At 51.5% G+C, this 18,788-nt stretch overlaps 7 protein-coding genes across 7 annotated transcripts; 3 read left to right on the top strand and 4 right to left on the bottom strand.

Annotated features, from left to right (window-relative positions):
* Nucleotides 1-104: 104 nt before the first annotated feature.
* Nucleotides 105-2,318, bottom strand: Z518_03732 (uncharacterized protein; the record flags this gene model as incomplete). Its single annotated transcript, XM_013417442.1, has 1 exon — nucleotides 105-2,318. The coding sequence occupies one exon, from the start codon at nucleotides 2,316-2,318 to the stop codon at nucleotides 105-107; it is 2,214 nt and encodes a 737-aa protein (XP_013272896.1).
* A 774-nt stretch (nucleotides 2,319-3,092) lies between these two features.
* On the bottom strand, nucleotides 3,093-4,058 carry Z518_03731 (uncharacterized protein; the record flags this gene model as incomplete). Its single annotated transcript, XM_013417441.1, has 1 exon — nucleotides 3,093-4,058. One exon carries the CDS (start codon nucleotides 4,056-4,058, stop codon nucleotides 3,093-3,095), a length of 966 nt encoding a protein of 321 aa, XP_013272895.1.
* Nucleotides 4,059-4,571: 513 nt separating this feature from the next.
* Nucleotides 4,572-6,323, top strand: Z518_03730 (uncharacterized protein; the record flags this gene model as incomplete). The annotated part of the gene is made up of 1 exon (XM_013417440.1): nucleotides 4,572-6,323. The coding sequence occupies one exon, from the start codon at nucleotides 4,572-4,574 to the stop codon at nucleotides 6,321-6,323; it is 1,752 nt and encodes a 583-aa protein (XP_013272894.1).
* A 713-nt stretch (nucleotides 6,324-7,036) lies between these two features.
* Nucleotides 7,037-14,674, bottom strand: Z518_03729 (uncharacterized protein; the record flags this gene model as incomplete). Its single annotated transcript, XM_013417439.1, has 1 exon — nucleotides 7,037-14,674. The coding sequence occupies one exon, from the start codon at nucleotides 14,672-14,674 to the stop codon at nucleotides 7,037-7,039; it is 7,638 nt and encodes a 2,545-aa protein (XP_013272893.1).
* A 794-nt stretch (nucleotides 14,675-15,468) lies between these two features.
* Nucleotides 15,469-16,292, top strand: Z518_03728 (uncharacterized protein; the record flags this gene model as incomplete). Its single annotated transcript, XM_013417438.1, has 2 exons — nucleotides 15,469-15,527; nucleotides 15,611-16,292. 2 exons carry the CDS (start codon nucleotides 15,469-15,471, stop codon nucleotides 16,290-16,292), a joined length of 741 nt encoding a protein of 246 aa, XP_013272892.1.
* Nucleotides 16,293-16,342: 50 nt separating this feature from the next.
* Z518_03727 (uncharacterized protein) lies at nucleotides 16,343-17,297 on the bottom strand (the record flags this gene model as incomplete). The annotated part of the gene is made up of 2 exons (XM_013417437.1): nucleotides 16,343-16,431; nucleotides 16,487-17,297. The coding sequence occupies 2 exons, from the start codon at nucleotides 17,295-17,297 to the stop codon at nucleotides 16,343-16,345; spliced, it is 900 nt and encodes a 299-aa protein (XP_013272891.1).
* A 404-nt stretch (nucleotides 17,298-17,701) lies between these two features.
* Nucleotides 17,702-18,742, top strand: Z518_03726 (uncharacterized protein; the record flags this gene model as incomplete). The annotated part of the gene is made up of 3 exons (XM_013417436.1): nucleotides 17,702-17,871; nucleotides 18,062-18,458; nucleotides 18,563-18,742. The coding sequence occupies 3 exons, from the start codon at nucleotides 17,702-17,704 to the stop codon at nucleotides 18,740-18,742; spliced, it is 747 nt and encodes a 248-aa protein (XP_013272890.1).
* Nucleotides 18,743-18,788: the final 46 nt, after the last annotated feature.

The following is an 18,788-nucleotide window of genomic DNA, read 5'->3' as shown; positions in this document are numbered from 1 at the left end:
AGATCTCGCCTGCAAGATCCCACCCACATCTCCTCGTCTCATACGCTCAGACGTGTCGATCGATCGACGTTGTCAAATATCTCTCTGTTTTCAGGAGGTGCATTTTACACCAGAGTCTTCAAGAAAAACCCACTTTTCGGTCCGCCTTCGACAGCAACCCTCATCGTCTCGCTACGGACTTTCGACTCATTGAAAACACGGTGTCCCGCACCATCAACTTTAACAGCCGCATTGTCCGTGTTCGGGTCGCGGAAGGCATGTAAACCCAGCGCAGGCAGGGAGAAGCGGAAGGCGAGATCTCGCACATCGACGTCGCTTAGCGAGCGGTGCGCCAATATCGCCGCTGTTACCCCAAAAATCACATAACCCAGACAGCAAGCCGCAAGTATGGCGAGTGGAGCTTTAGGCACTTTAGCGACTAGCAGTGGCGTACGTGTTTGTTCCTGGCGATTTGTCCGCGAAGACAGAAACGGGCCGATGACGCTCATGATGCGCGTCGAATAGCTGTTTGCAAAACTGTCGGCCATGGCGACTGGGTCGGATTGTAGGGCGCCCTGTAGAATGAAATCTTGCAGGTTGTTGTCGAAGGCATTGAAGCTTTTGGCGAGATTATAGCCGTGGAAGATTTCGGCGATGGTGCCGTTGGGAGAAGGCGTGAGGCTGTTGATTTGTGCTGTCGAATTGACAAAGCTGTAGTCCGCGGCGTAGGTTGTGTATTGGCAGCGGAAGACGACGTCGATGTTGGACGTCGGACCTTGAAACACCCCTGGGTCCGACGACATGTTGACGCCGGGGCGTTGGGAGGCCCAGGTAAATCGTGCAGCAACCCCCAGGAACACTGGATTAATGAGCTCGGAGTCCGGCATGAATGGTCCCAAAGTCCCAGCACTATCATAGGATTGGCTCAGGTCTTTGTCCATGAAGAACCCATACTGTAGTGCCGCGCTCGGTTTGAAGCCGAGAGTGGGTACGTCCACGTCGGTGACTTCGGTGCCTGTGTCGCTGAGATTCGCGCTTTTGCCGAGCACGCCCCAGAAGCTGTCGCTGCAGTTGAATTGGCTGTAGAGATCGAAGGGGCCCCAGACCTTCCAGGCGCATTCGGAACTGATGGGGGCGCAGGTGGTGATGACACCGGTAGTTTCGGCGCGAAAGTCTCGAAAAGGAGACAAAGTGGTGCTTGGGGGGATTAAAAGAGCGACCTTTTCGTTTTCATTGTAGGCATTGTCGGGGTCTTGGGCTTGGACGAGGCGGATTTCGGACACGTTGGATGTGCCGTGCTGGAGGAAGAAGATCTGATTCTGTCCTGTGACATAGTCGTCGTAGTCGGTTAAAGCGGCTTCTCCGTTACGAGAGCAGGGGAGGCCATAGTTGTCGGAGCGGTTGAGAGAGAGACATTCGGAGGATAGACCGCGACCGTAGGCATGCATTGTCGATTCGATGGAGACTTGGTCGAAGTTGATGGTGCTGGTGGTATAGTGTAGTGCAGTATCCGCTCCGAAGACGACACATGCGAGAACGAGCGTTAAGGCCAGCGTACGAGCTGCTCGTTTGAGGACCGGGGGGATAACCACTCCGTCTTCGCCGGAGTAGGAGAAGTATCTGGTCAGTCTGCCTATTGAAGCCAAGCAGAGACCGACGAGAAGACTGTATTGATAAGGAGTCGGTAAATCATGCTGATCGGTACCGGACGAAGCGTGATACATGACCAGAGCGGCTTGAAAGCTGGCTAGGTTCATGATGAAGCCGGCGAGGAGAGGAGCCAAGGTGGAGGCCCATGACGCAACAAATACAATCCGGGTGGCTGAATAGTTGACCAGGACGACGGCATGGTTGCTCAAGGCATCGGAATTGGAGACTTGATCGAATAAACTGTTGTCAGATTTGACTCTATAGCCGAAGATCAAAGCTAGTAAGCCAGCAACGAGAAAGGCCATGGGGAGGACGATTGTCGCAGAGGGGAGGAGGATTGTCTTCCATAATGTTCCGGTCGAACACCGGAGCTCGTGACCACCCGCGGAGAGAGAATAGTACTTGTCGGTTAAAGGCCAGTTATTGGAGTGCGGACGAGAACGCTTCTCGTTCCAGTTGGTATCTTTCAGATTGGTCACGTTGGCGCCTTTGGAGGTGTCGTAGGTAAAGGTTACCTGTGACCACTCTGAGGCCGGGGTGGGTTCAGAATAGCTCTGGACGTCTTCCTGCGAAGGAACGCGCATATGATCTCCATGGGCCAGCCTGTCTTGAAGACGGCCAGCCAAATTATGAGCCATGTCGCCGGGTTGAGGGGTGAAATATGACCAGAAGGGATTGCTGGAAGTCATGGCGAATAGAACAGGTGGTTCATATTCCGGAGAGCTAGCATGCTCGTTCCAGAGGATCCTCCGCCGAGATTGAGAAAGAAAGGAGGATTTGCGATGAGACTTACAGTAGATAGAAACTATTTTCCATGACAGTGGGCTGCAGCACGATGGCCATGCAAGGAGCCGTCTTGAGATAGATAGAAACCTCCACGACGTTACTAAACAAACAACCAATGGGACAGACGAGCACGTCCCTGCAAGGTACCGTAGACTGATACACCGCTGTTGGTTGCCTTGTGGAAGCTGAGGACGAATGGGATGGCCATAGAACATGTCCAGAAAGACGGCATTATGATGATTTGCCAGGCGGGGAGCATGATTGGCGGAGGAGCTTGAAGGGCCGGCTCAGCCGCAGAGATAGATACGACAGGATGAGCCGAGTTGTCTGGACCTGTCGAAGGGACCTTTTCGTGGCCGAACCAGGTCGCCGGTACGAGGGGATGATGGATGTGGTCGAATCTATGTAAATCAGTGGCAGTGCAGCGGGAGTCCGATGGAAGTTCTCTTGGACAAAGGTTGTGGATGTGAAACTGTTGACTGCGTTTTGGCCCCCCAGGTCGAAAATGACGCAGTCTGACCGGTCGATCTCATTGCCACAGCTGCCAAGTATCTCCCAGGGCCTCAGCTGCATGAGCGGTGATCAGACAGCCCATATTTTGGATACGGGCTGCAGAGCAGGCTGAGGAGCATCAAAGTTCCAGTACCGTGGCACCATTCAACACTTGAACGTTCATTTTACGGCGTCGGGCCCTTTGTATCTTCGTCTTTAAACTCCCCTACCTCTCCAATCACGCTTTTCAGAATGTCTGGTACAATCACGGCGGCATCTCCTTGAAAGAACCAATCTCGCTTGGCGAGGGCTTTGGCATCTGCCGGATCTAGATTGATGACTGCCACTCGGGCTCCTTTTTGTCGTGCCATCTGGGTGTATCCCGCTGCCGGGTACACCTTGGAACTCGTGCCGATCACCAACATGAGATCAATTCTCTCGGGTTGATCAAACCATGCCGATACGTCGTTCATGACATCCTCAGGCAAGGCCTCTCCAAACCACACCACTCCGGGTCGGAGAAGGTTCTTCTGGCACGACGGGCATTGCGGGAGATCCTCTCGCTTGAGGCCGGGTATCTCCACATTGATGTCTGACGTGTCAGCTCCTTTGATCAACGCATGCTTCTTCTTTTCCACTGCTGCTTTTAATTGAGAATCAGACCCTCCTCCTGGAACTTCGTCCGAGGGAAGCGCCAAGGCAGGGACTATGGGATCGGTGAAATCATTTTGGCGACTGTATCCGCAATTGTACTCATCCCAGCATTTGACATCGAACAGGCTTCCGTGAAGAAGTTTGAGTTGTTCGGCAGGGTGACCGGCCCTCGGACTCAAACCATCCACATTTTGGCTCAGAGTGATGAAATTGGGATTTCGCCGGGCTAACTCGGCCAGCGCAAGATGAGCCCGGTTTGGTTTGGCATTGAGGGCCATGTGGCGTCGGTAGGAATAGAATTGCCAGGACAAACCTGGGTCGGATTGGAATGCTTCGGGGGTAGCGAGCATGGTGGCATCGTAGGTTCGCCAAAGCCCCCCAGCACCACGAAAGGTAGGGAGGCCACTGGAAGCAGATAGGCCGGCCCCCAAGAGAGCAACGATGCGTTTAGAATTTTGCAGATGTTGCGCGAAAGATGCAACATCGGTCAAAGGCATTTTGGGATGCAGCCGTGCGACTCGTTGCAAATTTCCTACGGGAGAACTTTCAAAACTCGAGAAGGATAGGGCCCAGTTTATTGAGGATGGTAGACAGTCGAATCGGAAATGCCATCCGCAGTTGTGGTGATCAAATGCCTGGGAATTCAGTCTGCAATCATTGGCCGCCACGTGGGAACGTGAGCCTGAGCGAGAAAATATGCGGTCACTTCAAACTTTCAAAGGCCCATACAATGACACGCACCGTACTCCTTTGAGTCTCCTCTCTCACAATAAATACTACCATCCAGAGTCCGGCAGCACAAAGGAGCCGTGTCGACACACCGGCAAGCCTTACCAGTCCGCTCCAAAACATTCGCTGCTCCGGTCACACCACAACCGCCGCAACATCCCTACCGACTTTCACCGCCCGTCACCATTCCAAAGTCCTCCTGAGTTGCAACCTCGTAAAACGGTGCGAACAAAAAGAGAAACATTTCTCACTGCTCAGGCTACACAAAGAACACACTCAAGATGGGGGTCCCGACGAAACCCCGCCTCAACCGCAGGCGGGTGAATGCTCTTCTCTTTGTGACGGAAAAGATAGGGCCTGAAGTCCTCCCATACCTCCTCCAGAACCCAGACCTAAACCTTCGAGTCATTTCCGAAAGTCCCAAGTCCGAATTCCAACAGTACATGGACCCAGAAATCAACGTCGACGATGTCCAGTGGTTTGAAAACTCCCCTCAAGATCCGTATCGCAATCAAGCCATGATGCAAGGACATCGACTGGCCCGATGGGCCGACCTGATGTTCATCGTTATGGATGCTGGCATGATATCATTAATGCTCAGCGGCTTCACAACCGACGTCATTCTTCATGTCCTACGCTGCTGGGACGTCTCAAAAAGAATCGCTCTATTGCCCGAATTGAGCGTGGATCAGTGGAAACACCCAACCTGGAAGAAACAACTCTCCAAACTTCAACGCAAATGGGATTGGGTGCATGTCCTCTCTCCGGCGCTATGGGACTATGCTCGAGACCCTCACAGCCATATCCGGCCCGGACCAACCCCCCCCAGTGGGGAAGACGCCGACCTCGACATCGAATGGCAATGGGACGGTCCCAACGAGATCTTCGAGGCCATCGAGAGTGAAGCCCAAACCATCCTTCGCTCGGCGCATCCCAAACTACACTCCTCCATCCCACATCTTTCCCCTGTCTGTTCCGCATCTTCAAAACCCTGTCTCCCGCCTGAAGTCTGGACCATCATCCTCGACCATCTAGGTGATTGGGAACTCGCAACCGCTTTGGGAATCTACACCCATATCCCCACTCCGCACGAATGGGAGCCCTTGGTGCCCAAGCCCGGCTCCAACAAAGTCCGCTCCCTCGAGTACACCATCCTCACTCAGCCCCTCTCCCAGATCCGGACATACTTCACCAACAATACATCCTCCAAACCACCCACCACTCTTTCTCCAATCGCCACCCGCCTCATCTTCCGTTTCAGTATGACTGACCTCCTGACCTACCTCGCCCTCCAACAAAAAGACATCTTCTGGACATCTTTCGGCCTGGCGCTTCTCCCCCATAAAGCCTCTTTAATCTACAACTCTCCGGCCATCCTCCAATGGTGGCGCGACTGCCCCGCCGTCATTAAAAAGGAATATGGACCCGAGGCCATGGACGGCGCCTCGCGTGCTGGCTTCGTGGAAGTTCTCGACTGGTGGCTCAACTCCGGCCTCAAATTGACCTACACCGAGAAAGCCCTCGAATCCGCCTCGGCCAAAGGCCACGTCGAAGTCTTGGAGTGGTGGCGCGTCAACTCACAGAAACTCGCCGGCACGTCGCGCGAAATGCCTCTGAAAGTGGGCAAGTCGATTTTACTAGCTGCCCAATCAGGCCGCACCAACAGCATTGAATGGTGGGAGACGAGCGGGATCCCCTATGCCCACGAAGACGGTGTGGCGCGCCTGGCCTCGCAGCACGGCCACGTCCCCGTGCTGGAAATGTGGCACAGTTTCAAGGGCTCCAAGATGATCTTTGACAACCAAGTTCTCGTGGGTGCGACTAAGAACGGTCACGCCGGCGTCTTGCAGTGGTGGAAGGACGTCAGTCGCAAGTCCGGTTTGCGTGTCGAGTACAAGACGTGCGATATCGAAGAAGCTATGGAAGACGCCGTGGGGGGAGGCGGAGAAGGCGAAGTGCGAGAGTGGTGGGGCCGTAACGGATTGAATCTGGGTGTGGGCACGGGTGAGTGGATGAGAGTCAAGACTCTATGAGAATTAATCTTGAGATCTCCATACTTTATGCTTTGTGTGTGCTGTGCAGGGAGTTCAGCGAATGAGTACATAAATTGAATATACTTGAAGGGTACTGAGGGAAACATAGAATCACGGGATCATCTATATCTGAAGATTCACACTGCATCCGATCCTCCTCTCTTCTATACTTCACAATCTCATCCGTCAATAATACTGCTATACCCGAGGCGCAGGCGAATTATCGAATCAATTGAACTGAATCACTCATTCACGGATGCTATGCTAAGTCGCTAAGCCAGGCCGGACCGAAGTAGACTTGTAGTCTTCGCAGCAATAAAGGCTGGCTCACTTGCCTTATTTCGCCACTACTTTGTCCTTCATCTCCCATCCAATTACTGGCTTGGCCATCCGGGCCGATCGATCTGGGTTCTCTAAGGTGAAACCGTAACACCGCCAACAACCCCCATTAGAAAGAAAGGGAAAGAGGGGGAAAAAGGAAAAACAAATGAAGGAAGGCTGCTCTTCTTTCCCAGTTCAATCCTATTCATCTTGCGCCTGATCGTGAAGGGATGAATCCGCCGTAATTGTTCATGAATGTCACTCGTCATTCGTGTTCCGTTGGCATTAATTTCTCTTGTCGTTTTTCGTTTCGTTTTCTTTCCCATCAGTTGATGCCATGCGGGTTTGCCCAATTACCATCATCATACACCAATACCAACTGTCATGAGCTTTCATGAACTGGGCGGGTCATCATAATCCTCGGCACTGAGTTCAGCCATTTCACTGCTGTTCTCTTGCCAGTCAGCGGAGCTCAACGTCTCAACAACCGACTCAGCTTTGGCTCTCAACGCAGCCATTGTATTCTGAACCTCGTTCATCTTTTCTTCCTGCAGTGGGTTCTCGATATCAAAGAATTGCAAGCAATGCTCCACTACATCGATGAGTTGACTAATCTGGCCGGGCTGGAGGATAGTACTTTCTCTGCTTCGAGGAGTCAAGAAGGTGCTTTGCGCAAAATTCTGCGCGTTAGATGCAAGTTCTTGACAGATATTGCGATACGTTGTGTAGGTCTGTGGATCTTGGCTCTCAACTTCTTGGAGAGGATTGAATAAAATCCGTCTCAACAAGTCCACCGCGGCATGGCGAATGTTACTCTGACCATCGCTCGGTGCGAGGAGGAACGTGGGCGCCCAGTTAGGGACGGTATGCAAAATCTGTTCCAACAAGAAACCAGACTCGGCATCGATGAAACGATTGTCCAGTTTGACCAAAACGTCGACGAACTCGAAATATTCCCTACCGTAGTCAACGCCGACGGTTGAGATGCTCTCAAGAGCTGCTTGCACAAGGTCAAGAATTTGATGTTCAGATTGACAATTCTCACTGAAGATGATAACAGGCCGAAGAAAGCTCACGGCAATGTTAATGATGCGATCATTCAGGCCTTTGAGAAGGATTTCTGCCAGAGAACCAGCCAATCTCCGGTCGCCGGCCAGATATTCCACCAGCGCATCAATTGCTGCGCCATTTTGCCGGCCAGCAATAAGCCGTCTGATCCATTCCAAGTTAGGTGGCATTCGTGCCAACCCAAGCGCGTCAAGTTCACTCGGGGTCAAGCCAACCTTCTTGTCAGAGAGACGGTAATCCCCTTCTGGCATGTGGTGGAGATCGACTCGCATCAACAGATTGACCAAAAAGCGAATGAGAACCCCGTGATTGAAAGGTCGATTTTTCTCCCGTGCAGTCAGATAGATGGCGTACCGCTGCTTCAATTTCCTAGAAATGGGAAAATCGGTGGGGTTGTTGAGATGCATCATGACGACGTCAATGCATTTTTCGAGAAACTCTTCATCCAGAACAAGGGTGACCTCCTCGTCTCCGAGACTCTGAATGTTATTTAAAATGCTAAAATAGTCAGCCCAGCATCGGCCACTCTTGGTCACCACATCCCACAATTTGGCCAATTGTGCTAGAGCAGAAGAGAGCCATCGAGCATAGCTGGTCGCCAAGTCAACATAGTCGTCCTCGTTTTCCCCCATTGCTAGTTTGAGGGAATGGAGTTGGTGGAAGACAATCCAGAACAAATTGCCAAAGCATTTCCGAACCGCTTGGTACGGGCTTCGGACAATCACATCCTCCAGGACTCTGGTCGAAGTGAACCATTGGGCAATGGTTTTGGCGCAATTGGGGCAACGCTCCGCGTAATGGACGAGAACTCTGATAGTGTCTTCGACCGAGGGCAAATCTTTCCAACGGGAGGAAATCTGACGAACATATTCCAAGACCATCTCGATCATGCTAGACTCGAGGATATGGTCTTCACTACATTTTTCGACTCCTGAACCCATCCGCTCGAGCAACTGACGGACAAAGAGCGCGTGCGAACTATCTTGAGCACAGTATGACCGTAAGAAGAGCTCATTCTGCTGAGCAATGTACTGCTCCATCCGATAGGGAAGAGGAATCCGGACAGGGTTGATCGCATCATGTTGGCGATATTGTTGCTCGACCTTTCGGATGCTCGAAGTTCTCTGATAGAACAGCATGTAAGCGCTGTAGAATTTGGGGATGTGATAGAAGCCAGCTTCGGAGTTGCCACCGAAGCAATTATCTCGCATCTGACCAGGGTCAAAAACGCCCACATCTTGATCATTGAACTGAACCCAGGAATCTTGTGGAGCTTTCACAGAAGGTCGCTGGCGGATGAACGAGTAATAATGACCTGAATCGGCCGTCCCGGAATGAACTATGACTCCCGTGAGTTGGAAGTAGTCTGGTTCGCCCGCTTGTCCCTCATTGCTGAGTCTGGTGAGAGTATATGGAGCGATGTCAAGGGTATCCGGGAATTGAAATTCATCGTTCACCTTTGCCCGCATGCCAGTCATAATGTCGTAATCAAAGCGTTTCAGATTGAAGATGAGATTGTCGGGGACGTCTTTGAGGCATGCACGTTTGACGGCGTCCACATGGCGGCCGCAAGAAGTGCACGAGTACTTATTCTCACCCTGGAGAACTTCACCCTCGACATAAGCGCGAAGACTATCTTCCAATCGAGCTTTGCCTTTGATCTCCACCTGGACAGCGGAAAAGGGCTCCAATCTTTCCGAGATGTGCTCGCACTCTTTGGACTTCACTTGTTGGACTAGTTGGCCGCCATAGATTGATTTGAATAAACCTCTGGTCCGATGATCAATCTGGCCTTCGAGACGATCGAAAAGCAAGTTGAAGAATTCGTCAACGTCCATCTGAACAGAGACATCGATTTGCTCGCCCTCATAGGTCGTAATTGCTTCAACCGCTCCAGATGGATCAACCGATTTTTCGTAAGAGTTCTGCATGTGCGCAAAGACCTTTGCAAGCTCCAAGACGAGTTTCTGATTCGAATCATCAAGACTGGGATTATTCAGGAAGAATTCCCGAAATTGGACGTTCATGAAGAGCTGTGCAAAGAGGGAATTGAGATAGCAAGTGTTGGAAAGATTCCTCAGGCCTGCATATCCAACGTCCGTGCGGAGGCTCTGGCGGTCATGACCAAACATTGGTTCAAAAAAGTCCTTCGGAAGCAGGTCGTCATCGAGTTTCTTGACAATTGTTGCCAAATCTTGAGGACCTTGACATAGGACGAGAACGAGACTGTATAGATTGTTACGAACCACTCCGTCCAACACTGGTAATTTGACGGTCCCTGCCGTAACGAATCCATTGTCGGAGAGTGGGGGAAAGAGGAATTGCGAAATTATCTCGTCAATGATATGATTGCTGGGCGGAAGAGAATTTGCCGCTTTCGACAATTTGCAGCATTCAAGGAGGAGTTTGGTGAGGCATGCCACCACGTGGTCTCTCAGGGGCTGACCGACAATCTCAAAATGCTCGTGTTTCAAAAGAAGTGAGGTCCACTGATCAAGGTATTGGTGCAAAGTTTCGAGAGGGAATGACTTGCCTATTCTCCTCAGGATGGCCAGCATTGTCTCACAAAACTCGGGACATCGATCAGCTTGTCCACAGGCACGTGGTAACAGTTCAGCCAAGACGGTCCAGAGATGCGATAGACACGCTTCAATGGCTGCCGGTGGAAAACGAGATCGTGGCGCTCTGGGATCGTTGATTTTAAGATGTAGTTTGGTTCCGGCCGCGCCGGTCAAGCCAACCACAACTTCCAGAAGGGCATGTCGTACCTCAGCACGAGGATCGTCGATGAATGCAGCCATGATCAATTCCTCTAGGCCGATCTCAGAATCGACCTGATCCCAAATGCGATCATCGTGCAGACAACCTTCAATAAAAGCCTCCAAGATCAGCTTGACCATGACGGACGTTGAAAGCTCATCCATGTTGACGTGGTTGCTTACTAAGGAGAAACGTAGCAACTTCGATGCTTGAACTGCAAACTCCGGGTGATTTTGAATGTACTCGCGTGAGATCTCCGCCGGCACTTTGGCGCGGAACGCTAATAGAAGAGCTTCAACCAACCCATGAACAATGGACATCTGGAAAGCATCATTGGAGTTGCCGAGCTCTAACTTGGGTAAAATCGTCACAATAGTCTGGACACTGTAGATGAGAAATTGAGTGTCCGGACTGGAGCTGAATGACTCATATTCGATGCAGGATCGCAAAGCTCTCGCACAATATAGGAGCTTGAAAGGCTTGTCCGGTGGCAGTAGATCTTCAGGGGACTTTTCTTTTGATCGTATTATGCGCACAACTTCCGTCTGAGCAGAAAAGAGACTCAGAAAACTGTATATTTCTCTGGAAAGTCGCTGATCAGCATCAAGAAGGCCGTACAGGTCATCAAAATGATGCATAATCTTGCTATCAACCGGCGAAGAAGCTCGAATTGAGCGGGCCGGAACATTTTCTGGCGAATTGGCGATTCTGTTGACTAGGATAAGTCCTTTAGAGACCCTTGACTCTCCTAACGGTTTATGCTGGTCCGCAAGCGCAATTGGACGTCCGAAATGGAACACTGTGAACTGTGCGAAGCCGCTGGTGTCAGAAAGATACTTCCACAGTTCGTCCTCGGTGTTTTCGGAGCCGACCACCACTTTCTGCATTTCTGGAGTGACGTACTTGCTGGCGCAAATTTGTATGCTCAGTTCCATAGGCTCACCCTTCTTGTTGGTGAATTCTGGAAGACCGGGTGCTTGTTCACCTGGGGCAGGGCTGTATCGGGGTCGTAACTTCATGCCCTCGAGGAATCTCCTCAGAAACAACAAAGATCGATCAAAACGAAGTTCTTCGGCTCGGATCTCATCTTCAGATGCGATGATGACCATAGGCTCATCTTCACCACTGACGGTGCCGTCAGTGTACGATTTGAGTCGGGAGGCTGATGATATAACTTGCTGTACGCAGCGATCAATCAAAGAAGAATGAGTGGCATCTATGACGGCCTTCGAGCGTCGCGTGATAAGGTTATGGTCCAGATATTGTTGAATGATGTAGTCCGTGGCCTCATTCTCAATCGTGTTTGGAGGTGCTTCCAACATGACTTTCCAGATTCTGTCGATTCCAGGTATGTCCACGACATCGTCGGAGTCTAGAAGATGTTGTGGAGAGCGTCGAATCGTGTAAAGGACTGACATCTTGATGAAGTCCAACAATTTTTCGCAATAATCCTGAGGTCCAAGACATTGCAAATATTTGTTGATTATGGAATCCAGAAACGAATTGTCATCTCTGGCCGGCTTCATTCTCACTGCGTTGTGCAGTGTTTCCCACGCTTTCTCTCGAATCGACAAGGATAATCGTTTTGCCGTGATGAAAGATGTCCAGAGCAAGTCCAGCAGCTCATCCGTGAAACTATCGGGCGCGAAAAGAATCAAATATTGAAGAAATTTTGCACGAATGTCGTAGAGCACCTCAAACGAGGACAGGGAACCATTGTTCGCGATCGTGGAGTCGTATCGATCTCGAAGATGTGCAAAGTCGGCAACGAGCAGTGCTGTCAGATCGAACTTTTGAAGCGTCTCCTGAATCGTATCTGGTCTCAACATTGAAAACAAGCAATCCAAGACTTGAAGGTCGCCGGTAGACTGGTTGCTATGAGATTTGAGGTTTGCCGCGGCTTCACGGAGAATCTGATTCTTCTCGTCATCATTAATGGTAAGCAAGGCAGCATCAGCGCGACCGAGCGAGAAAACATTCTTCATCTGGTGAGAAAATTCCCGTCGAATGGCCGCAGCCTGTTCCAACGACATGTATTCCTCCATTGACGCTTCCCGTAAGAGTCTAATACAGAGTGTCCGCGTGATCGAATCGGTTATAGGCCCAGGTTGTGGTCCCAACAAACCGACTTGATGTCTCATGTGATCCAGTAGATTCCCAGTGAATTGCAAAACGTGAAGATCGAAGCGATCAAATGGGTATTCCAGCAACTTTTGGCAGATGTATGAAAGTGCATGGGGGTCGTATACATTGAAACACATCTGGAGAAGGTTGAACACCTCGTGAACGGTTCTCGGATCTTGACTCTCCGCGATTGTTCCCCAAATGAGGTCGGTATCGGCATCCGTGTAAGTACCGGAGACACAGAGAAAGCCGACCACATTATGACTACGGCGTATCAATTGGGGGTGAGAGTCCACGCCCACAATGTAGTCCACAAGCTGATTCTCTTTGATAAATTTGACCAGGAATCGAACCAAAGGGTTGGTCATCGCGGCCGTCTTTCCTTTGATATGCTCGTTGTAGACTGTGATAAGTTCAGTGGACATCAGTTCAACACCATAGACCCGAAGCTCCATCCGTCCGTTGGTGATGAATTTTCGAAAGGTTTTAAATTTCCACGCGTGCGACATTGTGTATTTGAGATCTGTGTAATCGGAATCCACAAAGCCAACCCCTGCTGTGGAGACAATGTCCTGGCCAATTTGAGGAACTTCAACTCCAATCACGTGCATCAGCGGACCCAGCTGTTCAATGACTTTTGGAGCGGTCTCGAGGTTGAGCCAAGGAGCTTGCTTCACAATGGCTTGCTGGACGGCATTGTCGGCCTTCAAGGCGATCTCGGCGGCAGTTTCGCGAATCTGATCAAGGTTTGAGATCTCTTCATAATGAACACCTGGCTCTCCGGTGACAATGCAAGCCATGGGCCCCATGAGATGGAGGGTTGCCATCAACACGACGTTGAAATATCGGTAATAATCCGGCCGCTTGGGTAAGACAGCACAGATTTCGGACAGCAGGGTTGAGAGGGAAGGCAATAAGCCCACGGTGGAATGATCGCCCAGTCTATCAATAACAAGGGCGATGAATTGAGAGATACCAAAATTGGCGTGACGGCGAAGCGCTTCATAAAACGGAATCTTGTGTTGCAGAAGCCAAGAGAGTGGCTGCAGATACGACTCGCACATCAAGCCGACACCTTTCAGGCGTCGCGAGTCTGTATCGGCGGAGAGTGTCTGCAGAACTCGGACATCATAATCGGCAAGGAGCTTTGCGATTTGACCATAGGCAACAAAGAAGTCGACCAGGTCTTCGATTCGAGCCTGGGCAGGGGGACCTGTATCGCGTCTCAAAAGTCCTTCGACTAGATCTGGGAGTCGCAGCCAGAACTCTCGATCTTCATCAATCAATCTTGCAGGGAACTCGTCACAAAGACTGACAAAGTCAGCCATCCAATTCTTGACTTGACGAAAGATCTCTCCGTCCTGGGCACCAGCATGCTGAAATCGCTCCGACATGCGAGCAACCATTCGATGAGTATTGCCAGGAGTAGTCTCTGACGCAAAGGGGAACGTCCGATAAACATGTCCAGGTTGAATGGATTTGAGCGCCGATGAGGGAGCACTTCCGCCGATACGACCCGTCCATCTGGTTTGTGCAGGATCTTGATCGTAATCCTCAACTTCAGCAACCTCGATCTCAGGACTCTTGCTGGGTGAGGAAGGGATAGAGATGGTCTCTGGATGTTCAGTGGAATCAGGCCGCATGACAGACGTTCGGTTAGAACCATCACCACAGACAGTCAGACCTTCTGAAGTGAGCGAATTCGATGGCATGTCGGGTTCATCCATCTCTGTCGTGGGTTGTGTAACGGATTGAGAAGACAGTGGACGAGTGTTGATGGTGACTTTGCTGGTAGGAGAGATGACGGCGGGAGGGATGGAAGAGCGGGGAGGTAAGGGCGGAGTTTGGATTGGAACTTGAGATCGTTCGTCACCGTTGTTGGCATTCGCAACAGACACTGTCACTGGCATGGAAGGCGCGGGATGGGGGTTGGTTTGCTGTAGCTCGACCATGACATGCGTTGCATCAGCCTTGGTATCACTCAGCCTTGGACGTTTGTGTTCATGCTCAGGCAGCTCGGAACCTTCGGTGGAAGCACTTCGATTGCGGGTGGAAGAGTCAGATATTGAGGACGACATGTTACAGATGTCGCATCTGGACGTCCCCAGCGCAGCGAAACCACGAGTTGGAGATCAAAGCGATGCAATTGCAACGGAGTTGGGGAGCGATGTCGAGATTGGGTCGGGCAGTGAGAAGTCTTGGCGCGGCTGTAGAGAGCCGCCACCACGGACACCGGCAAGGCAAACTGGCTAGTGATGGGGATGAAGGTGCCTGATTTGCCCGGATTGAGGTTCAGAGAGCCGCTGCGGCCAGGAGGAAATGCCACTCAGAGGCTGAGCGGTCGGTTTGATGAAGTTAGAGGGATGTCCGCTTGGGCCATTTCTCTAGTGTCTTTGCGAAATGGAGGCCACGAAGGGGAGGGGGGGTGCCGTAACTAGAGATGAGGCGGGGCAACACCGTGAAATGTTTGCTTGCGCGGCAGAGGATAGTAAGAGGGGATATCGCTGTGAGATGCTGGTGATGTGGTAGGGCGTCTGCTGAAAGACAAAGGGGATCCGTTTTAAGAGGATGGAAAAAAAGAGTAAATTGTTGGTGAGTCGTTGACCAGGCTGCCGTGGTTCAGATAGAGTTATGTGAACAGGGCTGCTACGGGCGTGAGTGCGTATACGTCGCGTAGTTTTCGGCAGTCCTGCGGATCTTCTAGCCTGAGACGCGTTTGGCGCGAAAACGAAAAAAAAAGGCGAGAAAAGGCCTGACAAGGGTTGAAACTAGGCCTAATCCTGTCTCCAATCACCGCCACGTCATTTTCGACAACTTTGATTTTTTTATTGCGAAGGCTGCAGGGAGCCGCCTGCGCACACGGCCGGCTGACATGGACAAACAGAAGAAAACCTCTCATGCTCTATCGCTGCCATATCCAGATCCGCAATGGTACTTGCAAGCACAATCTGCACACTCCCTGCTGGGAGGCCCAGCAGCAGCTACAGGTTCGTAATTGGCTGATTTTCTGCCAGGCCTGCAGTATCTGCGGATCGAGAACAAGCCATCCTGCAACTTCTAATTCCTCTACTCGAACCGATTGGTGACTTCAGACGTGGCCACGTTCCCCGATCAAAAGGAAAAGGAAGAGCAAGAGGTGGGAAGAAAGCAAACACAAAAGCAAAAGACGATTCTACGCCGGAGTCGATGCCAGAAGTCTATGACCATTTGACCATCGGGTTTAATAGTACAGTTCGACGACTAGAATCCCTAGCACGAAGCAGAAAGCCCCCAATCCTGTCTCGGACGAAAGACCTCCCACAACAAGAAACCCCAAGTGTGAACCTCTCAGTCGTATTCGTGTGCCGTCAATCACTCCCCGAGATCATGTCCTTTTCCCTGCCCCTGCTGTTGGCTACCTCAGCTCCCAGATGCGAACGTGCCAGACTGGTCGAAATATCTCCACCGGCGGAAGCGAAGATAGCACAGACCTTAGAGCAACCTCGTGTCAGAGTCCTTGGTCTTGAAGCGGGAGCTTCCGGGGCAGACGCATTGCGGCGGTTCTTGACAGACAATATTGGCGTGGTGGATGTTCCTTGGCTAGACCCAGAGTCCCCTCCGGCATATTTCCCCGTGAATATTCAGACGATCGAAACAGAGGCCAAACCCAAGTCCGCGGCTCGGAATCTCAAGAGGAAGAAGTCAGGTGACAATTGACGCAAATGGATTCCCGGGATGGGCAGTCGGTCACGCCATGCCTCCGACATTCATCGTATGAACGGAATCCGAACCGGCGTCCGTTTGCGATAATCAAGGTAATCTTGACCGAAGAAAGAGACAAGATGTCGTTCTTCGTCTGGAAAGAATGATGTCAGCCAAACAAAAGCATCACCCGAAGCAGCCGTACTGACGCATAATTCGATGATTGAAGAACTTCCACAACACCACCGCATATGCCACCAAACAAATACGATTCCCAAGCAACAACTGTGTTCCGAGGCCCCACCAAAAGAATCCAAAATACGACGGATGTCGAGAGAAAGCGTAGACTCCATCAGTAACCAGCACGTGATCTGCCCTCTTCGTCCACTGCACGACATGGTTGAAATTGGTCTTTGCCTTCCTCATCGCAGCACTCCTCACAAGTTGACCTACGAAGATCAACGTCAGACCCATCCCTACAGGCACAGATGGCGACACCTGCGGCAAGATGCTAGGGATATGAAATGGCATCCTCATCCACTGGGGCTTGGACTCCGAGGACAGCCAGTGGCGGATCAAAAGTTCGGCCATCGCTGCCGTGTGCGCAGCCGCGTAGCCGACTCCATTAGATATTAGAAGATACGACGAGATAGACGCATCGGGCGGGTTGTAGCGGGCCGTCATATCGAATTCGAGGTAATGAAACAATGCCAGCGTGACGATGAAACAGGGTGCTCTCCATAGGCCGTCGCCCCAATACGCCAACTCAAGCGTCAATAGCGTGCACGATCCCAGCGCAACGCCCAGTGCAAAGGCTCTGATGGAGATTCCGGACAGCGACCTCCTCCCTCCCGGCAAGTAGGCGGGTGGAATGTACATGGATGGCGGGTACGCTTGCGGCGGCGACGGCGGGCCGCCATTTTGTTGTTGGAATTGGTGCTGGTACTGGTGCCTTTCGATGCGATCTCTAGGGAATTCGTGGATGATTCCTGGTGACCCTGGATCCGAGTCGTCGGACATGATTTTGCTTCAATGGGAGACACGAGGAAAGGGATTGGATTTTGCTGGCGGCTTGAATCAGAGGGGAATCCGCGATTAGCGATGGGCCAAAAATCAAAAAGCAACAGAGAAGATGGTATATAATACAAGAGACATGCTACTAGGATGACGAGAGGAAAAGAGTGAATGGATCAAGGAGACACGACAAATGTGTGAAGACGCATCACTTTGGGAGGAACGAAAACTCCAGGGGTTAATAATAACTTGGTTGGCGTGGTCCCAATTGTCAAAGTCGAGATGATGCTTATGTCATTCCCCCTTGTTCTCGGAACCGGAGAAACTTTTCGGCGAAGCTTGTTCCAAGCACCTGCATCTTACGTTTGACTTTGGGTGTCTGTAGAATACCGCATCTCTGGAGAACGAAAATGGACAAACTGCTCACCGACCCAGAATGGGAGAAAGCTCAACGAGGCGAGCTCTACCATGCATTTGTCCCCGAGCTGATTGCTGCTCGAGACCGCTGCAAACAGGCGTGCGATCGCTTCAATGCTTCGGGCTATAATACCCGTCGAGAGACGGTAAAACTATGGAGAGAGTGAGTAGGTATTCAATCAATTCATCAAAGTAATCGCATTTCGCGTCGCATTGAAGTCTGGCAATGGCTGTGTCTCACATCTCGTTCCGAAATCAATTACCAAGACCAGTCCCGTCTCTTCTCCTCCTCACACCTATCATCATACCGATCCCTTCGTTGCCGTACACACGTCTTACAATGTGCCGCGCAGACTCACGCATGACCCCCGGCCCTTACCACCCGCCGCCAAAACTCAGGAAGAAGACGATGCCCTCTTCGCCCGTGACCCCTGGGTCTCCGCCCCTATCCACGCCGACTATGGCTTCAACATCTTCCTTGCCGACACCGCCCAGCTCAATTTCAACTCGACTTTCGTCGACACATGCCCCATCCACATCGGCGCCCGCACCCTCATCGGTCCCAACTGCAGTTTCTACTCCGGCACGCACCCATTGGACCCGGCGGTCAGAAACGGCACGAATGGACCTGAGCTAGGCAAGGAAATCAACATCGGCAAAGATTGCTGGTTAGGTGGGAACGTAATTGTTTTGCCGGGCGTGACGATCGGGGAAGGGTCGACGATCGGTGCTGGGAGTGTGGTGACCAAGGTATGCATCTCCATTTCAAGTGTTTTCACCCCACTGGTCAATCAGCCTGCTTGACTTGCCCTGCTTTAGTTCGCCATCTTCTGACTTGTGTAAACTCTCTATAGGATATACCGCCTTTCCATGTCGCGGCGGGAAATCCGGCGAAGATTCTGAGGAAGATTCCAACCCAGATGGATCCTAGCCGTCAATTGGAGTCAGAAGTAACAGCGGCAAAGAAAAAGGTGAAGGGGGAAGAAGCAACTCAGGGCGCTGAAAGTATCATGGCGAAGGCGGTGGAACAATAGATGTGGGCATGGACAGATACGTAGGCGCCTGTTGCTGTTTCTGTCT

The sequence above is a fragment of the Rhinocladiella mackenziei genome, assembly GCF_000835555.1.
Source record: "Rhinocladiella mackenziei CBS 650.93 unplaced genomic scaffold supercont1.3, whole genome shotgun sequence".
NCBI classification, from domain to species: Eukaryota; Fungi; Ascomycota; class Eurotiomycetes; order Chaetothyriales; family Herpotrichiellaceae; genus Rhinocladiella; species Rhinocladiella mackenziei.
This window is presented reverse-complemented; position numbering and strand designations above follow the sequence as displayed.